General features: G+C 41.2%; 2 protein-coding genes across 4 annotated transcripts in view; one reads left to right on the plus strand and one right to left on the minus strand.

The window, feature by feature from the left end:
- The window catches only part of celf4 (CUGBP, Elav-like family member 4), an 81,188-nt gene extending 80,953 nt beyond the window's left edge, over window positions 1–235 (plus strand). For all 3 annotated transcript variants that reach the window (XM_061069391.1, XM_061069393.1, XM_061069392.1), the window contains one exon: window positions 108–235. In XM_061069391.1, coding sequence (XP_060925374.1) covers window positions 108–235 — 128 coding nt within the window. The remainder of the gene's footprint in view (window positions 1–107) is intronic.
- A 7,420-nt stretch (window positions 236–7,655) lies between these two features.
- Window positions 7,656–22,346, minus strand: kiaa1328 (KIAA1328 ortholog). Its single transcript, XM_061070435.1, has 12 exons — window positions 22,292–22,346; window positions 21,784–21,819; window positions 21,418–21,680; window positions 21,228–21,328; window positions 20,967–21,082; window positions 15,041–15,165; window positions 13,683–14,020; window positions 13,225–13,443; window positions 12,949–13,044; window positions 12,409–12,509; window positions 12,137–12,239; window positions 7,656–8,185 (listed from the first exon to the last, which is right to left on the minus strand). The coding sequence occupies exons 1-12, from the start codon at window positions 22,344–22,346 to the stop codon at window positions 7,957–7,959; spliced, it is 1,782 nt and encodes a 593-aa protein (XP_060926418.1). The 3' UTR covers window positions 7,656–7,956.
- Window positions 22,347–22,357: the final 11 nt, after the last annotated feature.

Raw genomic sequence — 22,357 nt, forward strand, 5'->3', positions numbered from 1 at the left:
CAAGACTGCCTCATCCTCGTGACCCATTCGTTTGTGACCCCAAACTGTCCTTGCCGCTTCATCTAACCTTATCTCTCTTGCTCTCTCCTTTTTGGCCTTTCCCCCAGGGTTTGTGAGCTTCGACAACCCAGGTAGTGCCCAAGCTGCCATCCAGTCCATGAACGGCTTCCAGATCGGCATGAAAAGGCTCAAGGTGCAGCTGAAGAGGCCAAAGGATGCCAACCGCCCCTACTAGCCCCCCCGCCCCAGCCAGCCACCGCCATCCTGGTGGCCTGGGGCAGCCGTCGCACACAGGGAAAAACAGGTCAGGCATCAAGCTCGGTGTTTCTGGAAATTCGTTTGGCTGTCACTTCGGTTTTATAGGTGATTAACTAAGCCATGGCGTCCACAACAAATGCAATGTTATATCGACAAATGCTCAAATGGCAAGCCCACTTATGGTGCTGCCTGATGTGGTTTCAGTAACCTTTTATAAATGTCATAAAACATTTGCAGCTGCCCAATCACTAGCTGATCATCTGCAAAGTACTTGTAAAGAATGGTGATGAAGTTTCACCCCTGAGACGATAGTTCAAGTAATTCCACCCACAACACCATGACTCATTATTGTGTAAGATTTACTGTAATGTCCTGTTCAGCTTTACCAGTTATCTCAATGGAACCAGAAATTAAGCACTGGAGGCAACATAAAAACACAAGATATTAAAGTTTGATAACTTGTGTGTGTATGCGACATACCGGTAATGTGAAAATCTATACCCTTGACCAAAAATGATACGTCTTTGCTTTACTTTCAGTTTCAATGTTTCAGAACTGTCCAGCATTTAGTGACATGTGGCCACGTCTATTTGTAGAACAGCTTTACAGTAGGTGACCCTGTGTGTAGCCTGTAGGTAAAAGATAATCGGCAAGTGGTTCAGTGTGTTGCACAGGGAAGGAATTGCTTCTGAGGGAGAAGCATTTATTGCCCCTCAGGCGGGTAATTGTGCCGTTCCTCTTTGTCTCCTCCCTTCATCTGTGTGATGGAGAGTTTAGGCTGCATCGTTCATTCACCACTGATGACTTCATTCAAGGGCAACTTATCACCCACTCACAAACTAACTGAACCGTACCAGACAGTGTCCTGAGGCAAATCACTGCAGGAAGAATAGCGCAATCTCATATGAATGTGTCACAAAATATGTAGCCCCATTGCTTTTGATATATCAAAACATTTTCAGCATGATGTCTAGGAAAATGTCTTTTTGATTATTTTTCTTCTCGCCTGAGATTGACAGTTATTGCGTTGTTTGAAATTGCAACTGACAAACAAGCATAGGCCTTCTGCCATCCTTGTATTACTATTATTATATCCATAAATAATATTACTGTCTTATTAAGAGTTTTCAGAGTGACAGGTCCATATTCAGTAAACAGACTTATGTGTGGCTTTAATTATAATTCCACAGAGAGGTTAAGATGTGTCTTGATTTAAATCCATTCATCATTTCAAACATGAGATTTAACAGTTTAGTTTAAATGAAAATGAAACTTTTTTTTATAAATACTTTTTTCCAAAAGGTCTTAGCAAAATCCTCTTTGTTGAACTATTCTAATACTCTCTGGATACCTGCAAAAAGAGAGGCATCTTGGAAGTATGGCTTCTTCTGCATGTAAATAGATTAAAAAATATTTAAGATCAAAACAAACAAACATCTAAAAGTAGAAACGGTGTCTCTACTGTAATAAATTATATTTAAGCACAGCTGTCGCTTTGAATTACCAAACAGAGATTCTCCTTTAAACATACAACTGCCAATGTCAAAGTGAAATTTAAGGGGAAATGTAGCAACCAAAAACTTAGAAGACTAAGAAGCTGCAGCCATGAACACCACTAAACACAATGTCTGATGGGAATGTATAACAAAGTGTTATTTGATGGCTCTATATTACAAGACAAACCTTTACAATTCATCTTGAGGGAACATGAATGGGTATAACAAGATCCAATCATTTTTAGAACCTCTCACTTGAACATAAAAATGTTTCAAGTTGCATCAAAGGAGAGGTCAGGGTATCAATAAAGTTATCAGGGTTTATCCTCTGGAAATCACAGAAACTTGGTCCCTTAGCAGCAGCTGTTGGGACATCTCACAAGATAAGTAAAAACGTTTGACCCAGTTGTTGTGTTGTTTGGAAGAACCGGAGTCATTAGGATCAGGATTCATCTTCTGAGCACATCGGATATTCTTTAATATCGAACAACTTTTAGGAAAACCCATTCAAGACAGGTGTAAAGCTTATAGTGGAACGAATAGAAAAGTTGTGGGATACCCAGCAACAGTCAGGTTCATCCCCTGGGGACCATGAGTGTCTGTGCAAAATAAAATTTGAACAAAGTGATGAGGATCTGAGGGACTGACAACTGTGTCAGTCCCTCAGATGAAACACTAATCCTTTTCCTTCGTATCACTCAATTCCTAATTCTTCTTTTCTTCCCAGGTTTTGTTGAGCTGAATCATATGTTGACTTCTTGCTACCCGAGTGCAAACTCAACATCTGGACCACTGAGGCTGCTTCAGAAACAGAGGGGAGAGCGAGAGTGATGACCAAGTCAAGGACACCTCCTTTTTGGATGTACTAAAACTTTGGAACTCAGAATTTGTACCAGCCTGGTTAGCCCCAGGACCTTTTTCTTCTGCACACATATACACACTCTTTCCCCACAAAACCCTGCTTGAATGACAGCTACCTTTTCTGGACCACAAACAACTTTTACTTGAACAAAAGGAAAATAAGTAAAAGAAACTATATCAAATCTACTTACAATGACCAACCCCGCTGAACATTTAATGGGAATATGGATGTCAAAAGTCCAACAAGAACAAAACAAACTTTTTAAAAACTGAGTAGAGGATTGCCGTAGGAGATCTTTCTGTCAGATGGTTTGAGTTTGGGGAAATTGACTTTCGAAGACCAATTTATAAGGCTTGAAACAAGAAGGGACTAATTCCCAGAGACAGAACTTAAGTAGGGAATGTGATATTTTTCAGGACACAAATTGGCTTCGATTTGGGATGGCCATCTTTAGCTCGGAGTGCCTGTCCGTTTCCAGGGGACACCGTTGCCAAGGAGAGCCATAGCAACGGTCTCTAGGGAGTCTTACCTGTCATTCCTTAGTTGTTTTAGGGACCAAAAGACCAAACATTTTTATTGCTGAGGACTTGTAGCTCTAATATACTCGGACCACTGCATCTCTTTCAGTCAGTGTTAACTGGTTGAGCGGTTGCACTTAAAAGAAGTGTACATTTCGAATATATACAACACTTGTATATAAACATATATATTGCTGATATGCTTTTTTTGAATACAGGCAAAACTATTTCCGATGACCAAATGGGGTCTCTCACTTCGCTAGTTTACAATTACTCAAAATGTTTATTTTTTTCTCTTCTCATTTTGTCTCGGGAGGGATGGCGAGTGCATGGGAGGGGCTGCTCCGTATCACAGCCTTATCTTTTTTAACTTGACATCCTAACCTCATAGATAGAATAACATCAGAAGCGTTTGAAATATAGGAACTTGTTTATATTTGCAGTACATATATATGTATAACAAGCATTCAAGCAAATGCATTCATATATACAATATATATGGATAAATAGATATTAATCACAAATATATGTATTTATATGCACATATTTTATATATGTGTGTCTGTATATAGAACGGCTACTGACTATGTTGAGCTGTAATTTTTTGTAGATTTTAGCTGGAGTTTGAAACATTGCTCTGCTTGGGAAGAATCGCAAATCTGGCAGCTCCCAAAACTGCAGGCATTCCTATCTCTGATTACCTATATGCTGACACACAATATATTGATAAAAGATACATGTGTGAAAAAGTACACGTACGGTGTAAATATTATCTGAAAATGCAAAAAGCCACATCTAAGTAGCAGGCTTTAAGAGAATCAGGCTAAATGATTTTTAGAGGAAAAGGAAAATTATCTTCGACTCTATTCCAAACATATCTTTTGAGCTTACACGCACACGCACTCACACACACACGCACACACACAAACTTCTCTTTGAAACTTGAACCAAAACAAATACGTCTCACAACCCTTTGCTCTCTTTTGCATTCAGTAAAGTGCATGTAGCGTATGGGCTGTCACCATGTCAAGGTGTGCCTTGTCACCTGCAGAATCTGCCATCAAGCACTGTGCTCTCCTCAGACAACAAATTCAACAAAAAAAAATGAAACACAAACACACACACACACACACACACACTACTGCAAGCAGCCTACGCGCTATGATGATGTCAAAACTACAGCCAGATCCATATCATTTCTCAGCCATGTACAGAACTGCAGTGCATGTCCTATATAACAAACCACCCGGCCACTGTTGGTCCGTTGCTGTCATTGGGGAACAAAATGCTTTTCGGACTCATGCATATACATGTCAGACTAAAGCGGGCATTAGGTAACCTGTGAGCACAGGTGCTAACAATCTGAGCTGTTCCACTGGCTGGAGTCAAAACTAGGGTAAAGGTGAAGGTTGCGATTGACATGATGGGAGAAGTGATCGAGCTTACTGGACCTGACATTCGCTCATTTTAATGGTTATGACAGTGATGTAATATTGATGAATATGTTAGAACTGCAGCGCTGGTTTCACACAGAGCAGAACAAGGGGGAAGGTTTTATGTTCTTTCCCATCCAGCAGTAAATGTGTGGATTTCTGTTGGTAGTTCCTGACATGAAGCATATTGTCTTTAGAAGATGTTATATTGCCTTGCCTTTCGTCCCATGTCATCGTACAATTAAATACAAACACAAAAGCAAAATGAAACTGTAAAATTAAGCAATAAGTTTGAAAAGCTAGTCATACATTACAACTGCTGTATCAGAGGCTGGTTTCATATTGTTTTAGTTTACAGTTTCTCATAATAGTCGACAAAAATGGTATGGACACCGACTACGTACCTGCAAAAGGTCAACAGACTTGGATTTATTGGACCTTGCGTTCTACACACATTCAGCTGGTGGAGATTACTCGATGAATATTTATACATGTGAATATTTATAAGGCTATATGACACTTTAGAAGACAATGCTTCCTGTTGGGTGCTGTTACTAGTTTTCCTGTAAACTGCTCATTATGCCATTTCCCTGGTGTCTGTGTCTAACCTTTTTAGCAGATTGCATAATTTAACATTTACCTTCCAATTCCAGTGAGGGTAAAAGACGCCACAATCACATCCCAGGATGCCTCTGTTTGTGTGTGCCACATAACAATGCTGTGAGCATGGCCTATAGTGCCAGCCAGTTGACCATCACGATCTCCTTTTTGTTTCGCTCTCACAGAATCCATGGTGGGTTAGTGCAAAGCGCCTTGTACAATCCACCTGAGCGGTGTTTGAGTTAACAATAACAACTGAAACTAAATGTCATATGTCTGGTATCGCTGATCGCCACACTGTGTGCCCTCTCTGACTGCCCCCCCGCTGCTGAGAAAATTGAAAAATGTGTCGACACGGTCTCTGCTTTTCTAATGGTTTGTTTGAGCAATCACTCACGTCTCTCGCCGAAACCGATCCCACATTTCCCATGTCGGATGAAATAAGAAAAAGGGGGTAAGAAGAAGAACAACGAGAACTAGAATGTCAAGCACGTCATCTCCATTTGCTCCAACTTTGAGCTGCAAGTTTACACAAGAAAAGTAAAAACTGAGTATAGTGGTTCAAAAACAACAACAAAAAGAGCAGAAGTTTGAGTATAAATATATATATATAAATATATACATAAACCGATGAATATACTGTAAATTGTTTCTTTTTTTGCTCTGTTTTCCTCTGTACATAGGTTTGCATATTTTATAGGACTTTTACTTCTATCTACAAGGACTGGATAAAGTACTTTAAATACTTAAAAAAAATATATGAATGAAAACATGATAATGCTCATTAAAACCAGGTACAAAAAAAAATAAGTCACTAGGATACGGTACAAACTGTAGGACCTGACCAAGGCATTTATCCAGAATACAGTCAGGGAGAGCATTGACCTCAGTTAGAGCTTAGACACACATTGACCTATTTTATAAAAAAAAAAAATACTTTGATGGGTTCTATTCATTTATCGATTTGTTTAGATATTTATTTATAAGTCTTGTCTGAGATGATATGCATGCTTTCATGGCATTATTTTTTTATGAGTTGGTACGTGACCAAATAGTTTTTATATGACATGCATGGGCCACTGTTGTGGTCCACAGATGATCATTGTTCCTGTGTGCAGGACCATGCCTTCAGCACTTCTTTGATGACGGAGAAAAAAAAGAAGCTCCAATTGACCAAGTGATGTCAAAGACAGATTTTAGTCATTTTTTTATTGATTTATTTATATGTATGTTTATTTATTTGTGCTTTTATGTATTTATTTATTTATTTGTGCTGTTTGACTCAAGATCTGAGCTCTACTATTTCACCGGAGGTATCACTACATCACATGTTACAACTTCAAGAAGTGGCAAACTCTGCTTTCAACAAGCTCAAAAACAGATTTTACATTTGTCTGATGCTGATTAACTACTCACAACGATGCAGTATAAAACTAAAGCCTTATGTATATTTGTAATTATCAACTCACATTACTCTGTTCTAAAAATATCTTTGTTAAAAGATTGTTTGAAAAAATAAGATGCCAGCTTGAGGTTCCTCTTTGTTATATTTTGAGAACAATTTACCTCCTAACTTAAACCTTTTAACACAGTCATAAGTAAGACCTGATTCCAACACTCCCTGGTAAAACAACTGCTCAATCAGATACGTATTCAACAATGCACATTCCTTGAGGTCACTATAAATTGCTGCTAATTTGTAACGAGCCAATCTGTGATTTATCTTTAATCCCAGATTAACTGCTTGCTTAAAATGTCAGTTTCGGTTTCTACAACTTTACACCCCTCCTCTTATTATCCCACCATGCTTTGTATGGGTCAACAGAGCTCTGATCTTGTTCAACTGATGTGTTCTACTAAGAGCAAAATTCAACGGAAACTGCACTATGTCAACAAAAGGAGTTATACTATCATTTCTTTCAGTGCTGTTATCAGTGGTTTTATTTCTAGAGCTCAGTAGTGTTGATAGAAATCACATCTAACTTCATACGGTTTTCAAAGTATTCTGGAAATCTGTGTCCCAATTTCAGCACATATGGAGGGTGGGGAAATGAATGTTGCTTATTAAGCTTTGCCAGGGTCCTGACGAGCGAAGCTTCTGATTGGGCAGTGCGCTTTAGGCTCCCGCCCCCGTCTCTCCAGACTGCACCATTCTCTGGTCCCCTGGACTCTTTTTTTGTAATTTTAAATGAATGATGCGTCTCAGCTTAGCCCAATAATAAAGCACAGTCTAGAATAAAGTGTCCTGTGTCATGTCATAATTACTGATGGAGCTCATCAATACTAAAAAAAAAAAAGTGTCCCCTTTGAGGGAAATGTCTGTCATGGATAGTATATGTCATAAATATATGAACAGATTTTCTTGAATTACAGTAGGAGATGGCTGATGAAACCAGTGACAGGATGCTAGTGGTGAATCTCTGGGGTTAAATATTTTTTATTTTTTTGGGGGATAACACATTTAAATTGACAATACAACTGTGTTTTGTGAGGTTCATTTAGCATTCATGCTTTCAAGGTCTTCAGAGACAATCACATAGCTCAGTGGTAAACAGTTATCCTGCTGTAGAAACCAAAGATTTAAATTAAGAACCAGAAGCATAACCAATTCGTAGATAAATAATTGTTTATTTTTATTCAGAATTACAACATAACACAAGCTCAATCTTGTTCATTCTGATTTCGAATGTGATTGGAAAAGTAAAAGACAGTTTTTAAAAGTTAATACTAAACAGGAAAATGTCAAGTGACTGGAATCTTGTCCGTCGTGCTTCTCATTTTCTTCTTTGTCAGTGAATGAAGAAAATATCCTCCAGTATTTGGCTTTCCTCCAGGTCCTGCTGGGTGCTTTGTGGGTGAGGCGTAGCAGATTTAAGCAGGGATCTGCCCATTGGTTTGGGGGTAGCAGGGGTCGGCCTATGTTGTGTCATTTTGGTCCTTCGATTGGATGGCTTGTTGGGCTCAGGGGCAGAGACTGGACTAATGATATCCAATAACTCAACCAGAGAGAAATCCAACCTGAAAGAAAAAAAAACTTTTTTTGTTGCTTGATTCATTTCATCTCCGCCCCCTGCGTGACCTCAGCTTATTTCCGTGGTTGAATTGGCACAGGCTTTAATACAGAACCCAGTGGAGCCCTGTTAACAGGCGAGGTTGTAAATGAGCATCCTTGTGCCGTTGTTTCATTGTAAGGAAAGCACACAGACCGCCAGTTACACTACTTTCCACTTTAAAAGTGAATCAGAGCAGGAGTCAACACCAGACACGCACAAGGATGAAGTCTACTTAGAGATCAACACTCGTTCTAAAATATTTGTCATTCACCTTTCACTTGTTAACACAGACAATAGAAAAGAACATCTCTTCAAAATGTTAACACAATCTTTGTTGCTGAGGTACCTACTGAACCTTAACAAGCAGCCTTAACAACTCAAAACCGCTGGGGCGTCCCGGCTGAAAAGCCGTTTCTTGCAGGTGCGGGAGAACAAGAGGAAGAGAACCCGGTGCTTTCTGCCCCGGAATAGAAATGAGGGAATGTGCAGTGAAATAAATAAACCAAAACGGGGGAGATTAAGCTAATAGAGATTCAATCCCTCAGTCTGGCTGGCTTGATAAATTATTCAGTGTATACACAGTCGACAACAGCCATTCCAGATACAAAACATGAATTCTTTAAAGCACGCTCCGCCGATGTTGCTAACATAATTCTCTGCTCGTTTAAAGCCGCATCGATTTGCATCGCGCAGCTCGCCCAGGTAAGGGAGGTCTTTGGCGTGTACTTGTTGATATGCATGTGGGTGGTCGGCAGACACACAGGTGAAACTTCCAATGAGGGGCATTTGTGTTCCCACACACGTAACTACAGACCTTGATATGTCATGTTCTCACATTGACTGGAGGCAGGCGGCACAAAGCAGCGGCTGAGCAGCTTTAAAAGGCTACATTCTGCTTGAGAAACATGAAGTAATGCATGCATATGTTTGAGCGTGAGGGAGAGAAAGTAAATGAGGGCGAAGTTGGCCAAGGGATGATAACTGATGTAAAAAGAGACTGAAGCTAAAGTAAGTAAATCTGTCTTCCTCATTTGGTCTCCTGCCTGTCAAAAGCACAGGGGAAAGAGAGAGAAAGAGAGCAAGCGAGAGAGAGAAAGAGAGCAAGAATGAGCGAGAGTGTATGGCCTGCCTGTGAGAGAAAGACTGGGAGCGAGAGAAGCTTTGTGGATAGAGAGGATGGCAGGAAGAGAATACGGAGGAGGGACTTTGGCTGGGTTCCTTCTTTTCGAAATGTGAGAATTTGCATTTTTATTTGTTGATTTATTTAACGGACAGGGCTCTCAAACAGCCATCCATCAACAAACGACATGTTGGTAATGAATAATGCATCACTTACTGGGCGGTCACAATCTATAACAAGGGGAGAGCGGGGTGGGGGGGGTAGGGGTACAGTTTGGGCAGGAATGGTAGTGGGTGGGGTGAGGAGGAAAAGGAGGAGGGGGAGGAAGGGGGACACAGAGATTGCACGGGGGCTAGAGAGAATGCCAATGGATTTTTCAGAGGAGTACACACATTGCTGCAGAGAACTTCATTTCTTGGCTCCACTTTGTGTGACGTAAAGTTGTGAATTGGTGCTCGATATTAATGTCCCTCCGGGGAATCCTGGCAAATCTCTTTTACTGCCACATGCAAACAGAAACTGCAGGAACAACAGGAGCAGAAACACAAGTTTCTGACACTGCATATAAAAACTGGGAGGTTGGGTCACTTTGAGAGCATCTAGAGACACTACATCACAGATATTTAAGTACTGTTAGCTTCTTAAATCGTCTGTGCCCCACACTAGAAATGTAAGTAGCCTCAGGGAGAATGCCCTGACTACAGACAGTAGATTTTAACTGTGTTTTATTAATACTGCACAGACGCTTCAATCGCAAACGGAACTATGATCCCGTATGAATTTATAAAAAGCCTTATCACAACTACTCCAAAGCAATTATTAAGCATTCTGCCTTCCAATACTTCTTAAGTTCTCTAAATAAAAAGCTTTGGGCTTCTTTCTCCCACTGCACCAGTACAGTAAGTATGTTTCTCCCGCTCTGCACGGCAGCATAATAATCCACCGCCTTCTTCTTCCCACTCGTAACTTTCCCTGCATATTTGGCTCCTCTCTTTCATTAAAGATAGCCGACTTAGCATGAGCCGTACCCCCACCTTTTCATCTGCAGTCCAAACGGTAAGATGAAAACCCTATAATGGCCGCTGTGTATATTCCGCATGTCAATTTCCCAACCAATCAATAGCAGGCGAGCAATGGCAGGAAGGATGGAGATGAGAGGGGCGGGGTGCACTGGAACTGTCTCATTACTAACTAGCAATGGGATTCATGAAAGGATTAAGAAGGTCATGTTGACCCAAGCTTTGTTTCACATTTCAATATCAAGATTGAATTGGTTAAGATTAGACCATCTGCCAAGTGGAGGAGAAGGGTTCAGGTAACATGACAAATCTTACAGCAACAAACAAAACTACATTTCTCTAAACAACACAAAGCAACAAAATTCCGTGTGGAGCTGTCGCCATTTTTGTATCATATTTATGACAACACGAGGCACTGATGACTTATGTTTTTCTAAATAAGAGAATAAAAGTGAGTGAAAGAATGACACCATACCTCACATCACTGCTAATTTGAGTCAATGAGCTCTGATAAGGTCTTTAGCCCCTTTTATGGACAGATTTGCAAATAAGGAGCTCCACCCTCATAATGCCACCTTTGCCTGATACACTGGACCAAACAAGGCATTTTTCCGTAACCCAGCTGGAACACCAGCATTTCAGAATTCAAAAGGCATGATGGGTAACACAGCAGCGTCGGCTCCACCAATGCAACTGTCCTTTTTACATGCATATATTCAGCCGGTCTTTCTCACAACCCCCTCCACTGCAAGGAGAACAATACCCCCTAGTTACAAAATACTGTGATATAAAAGACATGTCTAATCCAAATCAGTAATTACCAGCGGATTACAACTATCTGAAAAGAGGCCCATGAAGAAACACAAAAGGTAAACATAAAGCAGACCTTGTCATTACTGGCAGTGAAAACAAACAGTGTGTCGCTGGGAGTGCAATGATTTAATAAGCTTTGGAGGTTTAAATAGATGCTAAAAAGATCTGAAACCAGGGTCCCCTGCTGGAATATATTGTTATCTGCCAGAGCACACAGTTAAACTTGGACTTTGCTCTGCTTTGCTTAAGAGTCACAGAAGTTGTAAAAGTAGGGAAAGTTTGATGCTTGCACTTAGTGATTCATTCCTGTCCTCAGAACCCCCCCCCTCCCATCTTATGTCTTTCTCACCCTTTCCATTTCTATCCATCTTAACCTGCTCTAACTTTCCTTGCTTCCTATTTCTCACTTTATCCAATTCTCTCACCCCTCACTCACCCCAAAACACACATTTAACATCTCTCCCTCACACTCGCTTTCTCTGTCTCATTACTGTGGCAGAGAGAGAGAGAGGGGAGGGCAGTGTGTGCATCCAGAAGTCGGTTCAATTACACCTGCTGCACGGTTCCTGCTAGGCCGACTAATGGAACGCAGCATGTCTCCTGACAGGCTGGCCCCAGTGCTAGCTAGACCAGTGAAAAGCTTCATTTAGCTTCTTACAACTAGAAAAGTTAGCTAGACTACGGAAAGTCATCATTTAGCGTCTAACACTGCAGCAACTGCAAACCCAGGAAAACCTTCAAGATTCAAACTTTATATCAAAACTTACATCATATTGTTGTGTTGTAAATAAGGCTGGTAATTTGAGAACTTCAGATATCCCCTTAATTTTTTTTAATGAAATAACGTTTCACTCTTTGTAAGTCACTCTGTTTATCCAACATAATAAATATCTAGACTACGTAAATAGAATGATTGGTAAACATTTATAAAATGCATCACTGATGTTTAGTGCAGATGTGTTACCTGGCCTCAGGGTTCTTATGGAGGGCAGACACTGGTGTGGGCCTGCTCAGGCCTGCAGGGGACTTTGTAGTGGCCATGTTCCTTCTGGACGACTCTGGGGGCTCTGCAAGACAAAAGAGTTTTATTTGAAGCAAGAGCAGCGAGACAGTTTTAAGGATTACCCTGCTGGTGCACATTGAGGGATTTTTCAACAGACCGCTGAGATGTTCCTCTGTGTGTAGACCATTAAGCACATAACTCTGATTAACTGAGAATACAAGATAAGAACTTACCATGTGTCTGCATACCGTTATCTACAGGAGCAGGTGCCGGTTGTGAGCATTTTCCATGCAGGTTCTGTTCGGCACGATGTACCTCTGCCTCCCCACGCACACTGCATGCCACAAGCACAACATATCAAAATGGATTTCATGTGCAACTTGATTAAGTGCATATGTATGAATTTGATCTGTAAAATTTAGCGCTGAGCGATGAAATAAATACAATAAATATTGCAATGTTTATTTTCATCAATAGCAATATACCAAAAATATATATATTTATACATATCAATATATTTTGTATGCATTGCGCAAACAGGGAGAGAAAGTTTATGTAAATGGTTTCATGCTCCTTCACTGAGCGGCAAAAATGTGTCTTTAAACTCAATATAAATAATGACTTGACATTTATCAGAATTACCCATATCGACTTATAAAAAAAAATGTTATCTCGATAATATTTTAGCAATATAAATAAGGTGTGTGTGAGAAAGAGTATCTCAAGAAAGTAGTTGCAGTTGGACTGTCTGTCTTCCTGTCTACTCAGTTTACCTTGAGGGTAAATCTTGGTGGGAGGGGCCCTCCAGCCGAGGATCTCCAGTCCCTGTGTTAGAGCTGCTGAGCTCAGCTTGAGCAGCTTGTTGAAACCTAACAAGAATAAAGGAGAAGATAAAAAGAGAAAGGCCAGGTTCCATCAGTCTGCAATGTCAAAGACCGAAGAACCACAAAGAAACCGAGAAAACCCAACATGGAGGGGAAGTTGCTTCTGTCCGAGAGGTAACTATACTATCTAACAACCAACAACTAGAGGGATAAACCAGTGTCTACCTGCTGTAATCGAGACGCGACTCCTGGAGCTGCTGATTCTGTCTGTTGAGCCTCTCTTCCTGCTCCTCCAGCCGGGCCTGCAGCTTCTCTCTCTCCATCTCTAACTGCATTTTCTGCAGCAGCAGCTGGTGCCTCTTTTCCTCCCAGCCCTCATGACCCAGCAGAGGCCTGGTCAGGGCTTCTTTGGCCTCTGAGCCCATAGCAGTCCCACTATGCAGCCTGGGAGTAAATACACATTTGAATTGCTTAACATCTCAAGATTCTTTTGATTTATGTCTTGATAAAGTGCACAGTTTGGTTAAAACAGATGAAGGTTATGTAATCATGTGGGGTGATAATGACAACATAGGCTAAATCCATACTGCTACGTTGTCCATCTGAAAAACACTGATAGCCAACGCAAATGCTGTGTGTTTTCTACCAGTTGTATGAATGTAGCAGTAGACTAATTGCTGTACCTTTCACAATCATGTGGATTCAAGGCGTCATGTTGGCCATTCTCTAGACGAGAGCTATTATCCCTTCTCCGTTGCTGTGTTCCGTAGCCACTGTCTTGACCACTGGCCTGGCAGCGCTCACATCTGTAGCAGGACTCCACGTGTGGCTGCCTGCACTCCTTTTTGTGAATCCTCTGCATATTTATTGGCCCATCATTTGGACTCAGCTCACTCGCACTGAGATCATTCCCACTCCTGTGCTCTTGAGGCTGTCGTGCTCGGGCAGCAGGGAGGCCGAGGTATGAGCCATCAAAGAGAGAGCCATTAGCTTTGCTGGTGGCCGCATCACTGCCGAGCACCTGGATAGAGAACAAAGAGGCCAACAAATCCATTTTAGCCAACTCGGGAAGCCTCTGAAAAATGTATGAAGTATTTCAACCAAAAAACATTAGATTGCTCCATAAAACCCTAATGTAGCGCTGGGCAACACAGCGAGATTTACCAGCACTGAATTAGAAGTCACTTACGAACCTAATTTGCTCATGTTGCCATGTGCAGTAAAAGCTTTTCCCGTGTGTTTGCGAGAGCTGTTCACATATCACTTGCACTTAATGTGGTTAACTGTGACTTGAAGAATCCTCTACGGTTTTATGTTCTTATTTTTTTTTTAATGCTACAGTGATTCTGTGTTGGGCTCCGATGACAGCCCACATGCAGGTGACTGAACACATTGTGTATAGACAGACACAGGGCTGCTAACATGCTGCTTTCACCGGACACCTTGTATAGGCGTGTTGCTGGACTTTATAGCAGCGCAAATGCTAAACACCCTTCAAAAGTGTAAACTAAACACTGGCTACGAGCTCAAGAGAACTGTTTTCAACGCAGCATAAATGGCAGGTAAGTCAAGGTTGGGGGCATTATGAGATAAACATAAGGAGGAAAGCCCATCTCATAGTCGACTGGGAAAGAGACTGTGACTAATTTGCTGTGGGTCAGAGAGCAGGGAAACACACATTACTCAAGAGCCACCGCAGGACGACGAGGTTGGCCCAGGCATCTATTCTTACAGAGGCTGAAGCCAAAGAGGCGTCTTCACTCTCAAAGTGTCACCTTGACGGGGTTTTCACTACACTGCAGCAATACCAAACCAGTGACTTAAGTTGACTTCTATGGTGATTTGTTATGCATTATTATGCCACTTGGCAATGGAACAATATGCTGTTGCATATGGATGTTTCTGCGCCCGAATGCCTGATGGATGGCAGACAGGAGTGTTCGCTGAAGATATAAGTACAACCATCATTTTTACTATTCATCTTCCACTGCATGTGCACTAGCTGAAACATACTATACATTCAGCCTTAACCATACAGTACCTTGCTGTGGGCTGGTGCCTGGCTGAGCTGGGCAATGGACTCGTTGAGCTTTGACTGTTGCTGAGAAAGGTACGTTTGATAGAGACCAAGCAGCTCATGGCACTCTCTGTACTGCTGCTGCAGGCCTGGATGACCAAAAGTTAAGTAAACAACAACAACCAGAGGTAGTAAAAGTACACACATTCTTTACTCAAGTCGAAGTATAGGTATTTACAGAACGATTTGTGAGCATGCTAAATAGTCCTTGGAGGAAATCTTAATTGTGTATTGAAGTATTCTTAATTCAAATAAGGCCAGGGATTGGAAATGCTTTGTTGCCCTGCTTCTTCGATGACGATTTGTCGACATCATTAGCAATTTTTCCATGTTGTTGCAAATTGGTAACTCTTCTCAGTGTTTGAGGCGCCCTCTCTTGTGTGTTTGTTTTTGATACCCCCTGTTATGCATAGTTTGCTTAAAATATGCATTGATAGCTTTACGACAGGAAACTGTCTTTCCTGTATTATTGTCTATTTAGGTGGAAATCTGTCTTGATGGGAAGGCGACGCTTGATGATTCAAAATGTTTATAATGGATTATTTCCCTCAGATGCATTTAAACAATATTAACTAGCCTGTTTGGAAAAGGTAAGGAATAGAAAGTAGAGATATGTGTTAAATGTAGCAGCTTAATTAAAAAGTCATCAACAAAATTGAATACAGATAATTAAAAAAAAAAAATCTACTCTAGAACAGAAACAAAGTATTTGTTCTTTGTTACCTCCCAACAACCTCATTCAATAACAAAACCAAACAAATTATAAACTTTAGTCTCAAACATTAAAATCCACCTATTGATTTAGATGAGTAAAAAACACATCAAACAGACACTGGGTTAAACATTTTTGATGAAATGGGAAATTGTTTGACAAAGTAGAGATGAAAACTATGACTGAGAATGTAACCTTGTGCACAAAACCCTTTGGTGAGGATAAATCTCTCTTATGCAATTTAAATAAAGAAACAATAACAATCTGAAATAAAGGCTTGTTTCGGCAATCGATTGCACATTGGACGAGAAAAGTAGAGAGAACAGCAAAGTTGAAAATAGAGAAGGAGAAGAGGCCAGAAAAATCAAAGTTGTTGTCGTGGCACGGAGCTTTCACCATCTGGGTCGGGCCAAGCTGCGTTGAGCTGAGCTGGGCAGTGCCGTGCCAGGCTATCTGCCAGACACAGAGCTGGCAGACACCAGAAAACTAATCTGGAGCGGAACTACTGCTGCGCCTCAGGAGCCCACTAATGACAGTGGCAGCACCACACCACACCAGCACATACAAAAGATAATGAGCGAGAGAACGGAGCGACTACACACAGACCCGCACACGTCCAATAATCCACCCCAGTATGACTAACTTTCTAGAACACACACACACCCAAACCAAAACAAGAATGTGAGAGCACAAGTTCCCCCCCACCTGCACTCAAACAACAGCCCACACAAAAACACTCCAATAAAGCAAGTAGTACACACACTCCCACCGAAGCTGACCATAAAGTGTGTTCCTCCAGGCCATATCTTTTTATGATGGTGGCCCCGCTCCCCAAGCTGATGAGTTTCTCTGCATCCGTTTGAAAAAAAAAGAAAAAACCATCCCCCAATTTTAAAAAGAAAAATCAAAGTTCAAAGTGGAGTCTTATTGAAGGAACAGTTGGCGGAACACTTCATAAGAAAACACTTTGGATGTTAGGAGACTTCAATCACGCTGTGGAAATGAAACAGAGGGAGAGAGAAGAGAGCGGGCGACGACTTTGAATTGACGACCAGACAGCAGCGGTGAATTGCAATGCGGCGGCTTTCATAAACATTGGGAAAATGTGAGAAAACACTTTGATTGAACCCGCAGTCGAACTCGGGCTCCTCTACCGCTGCACAGATAATGTCCATGGAAGTGGGTCTATATGGAAAGCTTAAGGACATCACAAGGACATCACACCATGTAAAACCAGTGCTGGGAGGTCTATTTATGCAGCATGAATAAGGGTCTTGAAGAGGAGATACTGAATACGTTTACACGGCTACACCTCACTCCAATCTAAGATAGGGGGTCGTTGTGTCGAGTCGCAAAATGTATGCTGCTCATATTTTACCAGAGTCGCATAAAACAACATTTCCATGTGATTATTCAAACCTAAACAAAGTTCGTACTAGTCACAAATACAGTATAATATCCTGGATACAAAGTCCAAATACCAAGTTGGTATGGTAGGGTAGGATGGTAAGGTAGGATAAAGTATATAGTACCAACAGTACTGCAGCATCATAGCAAGCTAACACCGTAAATAAAAGGTAACGTGTGTTAATGTGTTGACAGGTCCCTGGACAGCGAAAGCCAGGTAATCTGAACCGAGTGGAGGAACCCTGATAAGATTGCACCTCCCTGCCCGTCGCTACACTAAACATGCTTCCTCCATAGCCTTGGATGTCAGCCAATGGGGCCAAGCACTCGGCAAGCCCCTACTTTACATCTGAGCTGCAAAGTGCCAACAATGAGTTACTCCTCCCCCCTGCTCCAAAAATACTCGGAATCAAGGGCTCGGGTTGAAGAGGCTTCAGACGGGGCCTGTCAAAATGATTCACTTCCCTGTCAGGCTGAGGCTCAAATGAAATAATGAAATCCACTTCAAGGTGGAACAAATTTGCACAGGAGGGGGGAATATTTTAAAGCCTGTTTTAGCACAGTGTGCCAAACAGATTGAGCCGGAGCAGGAGTGTGAGGGGAAACGGGAGGAGACTGATGGGTATGAATGTGTGTGTAAGGAGGCAATGACGGGGAATTAATGGAAGACGACAGTTTACATAACTGCTTCAATACGACTGAATCGGGAGAAAAAGACACCAGAGCAAGTCACACAATAAAGCAATAAATAACCCCACATGTCAGCTCACAATTATTTTGAAAACGGCTTTAAAATTCCAAGAGCCAACGTGCAGAAAACCATTCTCATCAGAGACATTCTCAGCCGTCTTCATTGTTATGAGCACAACTAAAATGTAATGCGAGTTGTCACAAACTAAGTGGTGTCGTGGAGAATGGGGAGACATGACATTTGTATAAATTATTGTGTGTGTATAGAATATGTCAGCTGCAAGTTGACATATTCCATGCACAAGCCAACAATTCACAAAGACCAAAAATCCACACAATTCGTAGTGAAAGGTGTGCCGACACCAACTCCTTTCAATTATTTGATGAGAGATTTAATGCATTATTTATTTCACAATAAGCTGACAATAGTTTCACCGTGACTTGATTGTATTCATGCAAGCAGAGTCAGTCAACAAAAGAGGACACCCATTCGCAAAATGTATCCTAAAAACTAAACTTCAGCTTCAAATGGCAGTAGTTCAGTGAATTTTTACGCTTTCAAAAACTTTTTTTTGGAAAAGTTCTTAATTCCAAAAGGTTAAACCCAAGGCATCTACCATGGGGTCTTATCTGTGCAAACGCTAGTCAGGAGGTAGAGCTTCGATGGGAAGAAACAGATTAAAACTGGGTTTAATTTGTTTTTAACACCTGCAATAAATAGAGTGCACCTTGCACAGCTCACAGCTTTAAACACATAACTCATTCCTGCAATAAGGTAAGATACACAACACTCAAAGTTGATATCAAGGAATATTAGAGGTTTCATTTGCTGAAGAAAAAATAAAAGTGCTAAGAATTCTCCGGAGGCAATCTTCTAATGTACGTTGAAAACAAAAGGCAAATGTGAAGGAACCAGATTTCCAAATCGTAAAATGTCATCCAGCCGAAACCTGGGAGGTTATAAAGGGATTTCACGCTGGCAATCCTCTATCACAACATGTAGAGCTTTTCAATGACATACCCTAACAGGGCTTTTATTCCCCTCTCCATCGCCTCAGGATTCCCTCCAATTATTTCAACACAATAAATTGCATTAGCCGTAGCATCTGCTGTGCCTTGTTCTGGATACGGCTTTGAGAATGGGGCGCAGCGTGAGGAACGCCACCTTGACTTCTGCCCATGCCAACATGCCTTGAAGTACAAAAGGCAACCTTCCTTTGTGAAACTCAATTTTCAGTCCTGTGTGCCAGTCGGTTCCAAATGTCAGCTGAACACCCCCAAATATCAAGGGTGCCTTTTCCCTCTCATCCTAGATGGCTCGGGGCTAAAGTATAGCCCTACATTCTTTATATCCACGACAACCCTGAATCTTGGTTAGATAAGATAAGCTGGGGCGTAATGGAATTAGACTTGACAAGACTCATTCAGTGTGTTTGCCTTTGGTGTCTCCTTAACCTTTCAGAGAAGTGCCGGACCCCGCTGCCTGAGAAGAGCCTTCATGACTCTTGCATGCACTTTAAAAGACTACGTTATCCCCCCCCGAGGTGTTTGGATCCCAACACTTTTTCCTCTCAAATACCTTTTTAATGGAGTTTAGAAGTTTGGTGTAAATGCCAAGTCTCCGAGCCAAAGTGCCCTTAATTGAGTTGTGCTTTCCTCATTTTCCCCGCCGCCGTTGCCAATCGTGCAATTTACCAGCCATGTCAATTACTCTTCATATTTTGCTGTGTTTTTAACCATAATTGACTGCTGGCCATGATATGGTGAGTGGAATTGTTATGAAGACAGTATGATTGTTATTGCAAACCCAAAACCTACAATCCCTTTAGCTCGTGTTAATTTCTTAGTAGAACATCAATAAATTGGTGATCATTTTCATTTCATTTTGTAAAGAGGAACTGAAAAAATGTTCTTCAGTTAAAATTCAACATTCACAGAGAGATACAAAACCATAGGATGAAATGAAACGCTCTCAGGAAATATCAAACTTTGTCTCTGGATGACGATGAGTTGATTTAGAAGGTTTGGGTTATGTCTCCAACCATGAAATTGATTCTGTACACAACAACAGATAAGCTACAACCACTCACAAAAGACAACTGCAGAAGCATCAAATAATTTAAATGCATCTGCTCCTTTTCTCTGCCTTTTGTGTCAGATTGAATAGTCTCAGCCCAAGACTGTATCTAGCTTTACCTAGGACAACACTGCCCCCTGCAGACTACCCTATGGCATAGCTAGCACATACAGCACTAGAGTCTTGTAGCCAGCAATAAAATATTTGTGGAACTTTTAAGAACATCTTAAGAGGATATCTACCCATGTGTTACAGAGCGCTGGAAGCAGGTTTTTGTTTACATGATCTTTTTAGTTCCTCCTTTTAGGGTGAAGTTGTGCTAATGGGGGAAATTGCCTGGAGTGTGTTTGTTCTGATTCAACATTTTCTTTTCTTGCAGGTTTTTTTTTATTTTTATATTTAATAATGGCAGTGCAGAACCTCAAATGAATTACCTTCATTATAATTTTAAAATAAATAGGAAGTGTATCACCGTAGTGAAAGGTGTATACCTCTGTATTTTTTTTATTTTATTTTATTGACTATTTTTATTTTATCTTGTGCTTTCTTTTGCTGTTTTGTCGTCCTCTTTTTGACTCAATACTGCTTTTGAAAGTCCCTGGTGTGGGATCAATACAATCTTATTTTTATCTTATCAGGTAGTTGTATCAAACATTATAAAAACATCTTCCATAGCGATAGAACCATCACGCCCTGGAATTCTCAAGGGATCTCTGGTTTCCTCAGTGGACCCAAGCTAGGATGGGTCTGTGGTAAATACACAGTTTTTTGAATAGCAATCAACGCACCAGACTATTCAATTAGATTACTCAAACAAAACAAGTGTTTTCAGCCCCTGTCGATCAACAGAACTGCATTAGTTCACTGCTCTACTTTAAACCAGTCTGCAACTTTCAATAGCACATCGAAGTAGTATCGTTTCAATAAAATAAACTATATGAATACAAAGAATCATCTCACCAATCACTGCCACTTTTGTTTGTTTAGTTATTTTAGAAGGATACTCTCCCTCTCCTCTGCAATGACCACGTTATGTTGCTCCAGTTGTTGGATTTTCTGTTCAAAATGTCCCTGCTCATCTTTCAGACGCTTCACTGACTCTTCTTTCTCCTCGCTCACCCTGGAGAACAGGGAATAAACAAATAGTCTTTGAGGAAACTGCAGTGCAAAATACAACCCATCAAGTGTCCCTTTAAATTGTTCCATTATACATCTTATCAACCTCAACACTATCTCAGAGTTTAGTGCGATAAACTGTGGGCTACCTGGCTAGTTCTTCAATGAGGTTTGCAATTCGACGCTTATCTTCAGAACAGAGGTCCTTCAGGCAGACCTGGCTGCTTCCTCTGCTGGGCGTAGAAATAACCTGTGTAAGAAGACATTAACGGGTTATGAAATTCATTCAAATATTTGATCCTACAGAGGAAAAAAAGCCTACACTACACAAAGGTTTACCTGTGTTGGGGGGAGAGAAGCATCAGATGCCAGGGATGGTGTGTACTCTGTTGACAGGGCAGCACTTTGTTGGACTGACACTTTCTCCTTAGCACAAGCCCCAGAGCGATCGCTTTGTAAGTAGCCCTGTTTGTTGCCCCCCCTCTTGCAACCAGAGCTACGTCTGGCTGCGACCCGCATCTTTGTGGCCCCTCTACTGAATGAGCCGGTGCTGTGTGGTTCCAGGTTGAAGGGGGTCCGAGGGATCACTTCTCCATCCAGTCCTGAGAACGTTGATGGGCAAAAAGAGAAGCAGAGGATCCCAAGAGATAAAAAAAACACATGCAAATCTTCAAAAAGTGTTGAAACGATGTTATTGAGACTCACCGGGACCAAAAGCAAACGGTGGCTCGTCATCTGACACTAAGGAAGACAAGACACTCATATTAACATTAAGTCAACTTTAATGAAACTTGGCAATGCATGTGCTTTCTCACCCTAACTATCAGATGGATTGTTTCCTAGTCTAATTCTCAGATAACTCATCTTCTTGTACAGTCACATTGGAAGAAAACAAAACATACACCAGCTAACACACTACTACACGTGGCCTTTGCGTTCCAGCTCAGCAGCATGATGAACTCTCAGGGTAATGACAAGAGTAAATACTATTACCACCGAGTTCAGATATAACATATTGATTTGACTTTTAAAGTGAAACAATAAGTTAACTTAACTCGTAGCCAACGAGTTCTCACTTCCTCCCGAAATAACAACAAACGCGCATTGACACGGAAGTTATCGCCGTGACACTAAGTTCTTCCTCTCTTCGTGACACATGTACGCATGTGCACTGGGTGAGAAAGTTAATGTAGTTCAGTAAAAGTTAATTTACCGTCATTCATCCAAAATATCCCCGAACTTCCACCTCTTGTTGCTCCTGCCGCCATGTTGAATCAAC

This window comes from Limanda limanda, chromosome 4, assembly GCF_963576545.1.
Source record: "Limanda limanda chromosome 4, fLimLim1.1, whole genome shotgun sequence".
Taxonomy (NCBI): domain Eukaryota; kingdom Metazoa; phylum Chordata; class Actinopteri; order Pleuronectiformes; family Pleuronectidae; genus Limanda; species Limanda limanda.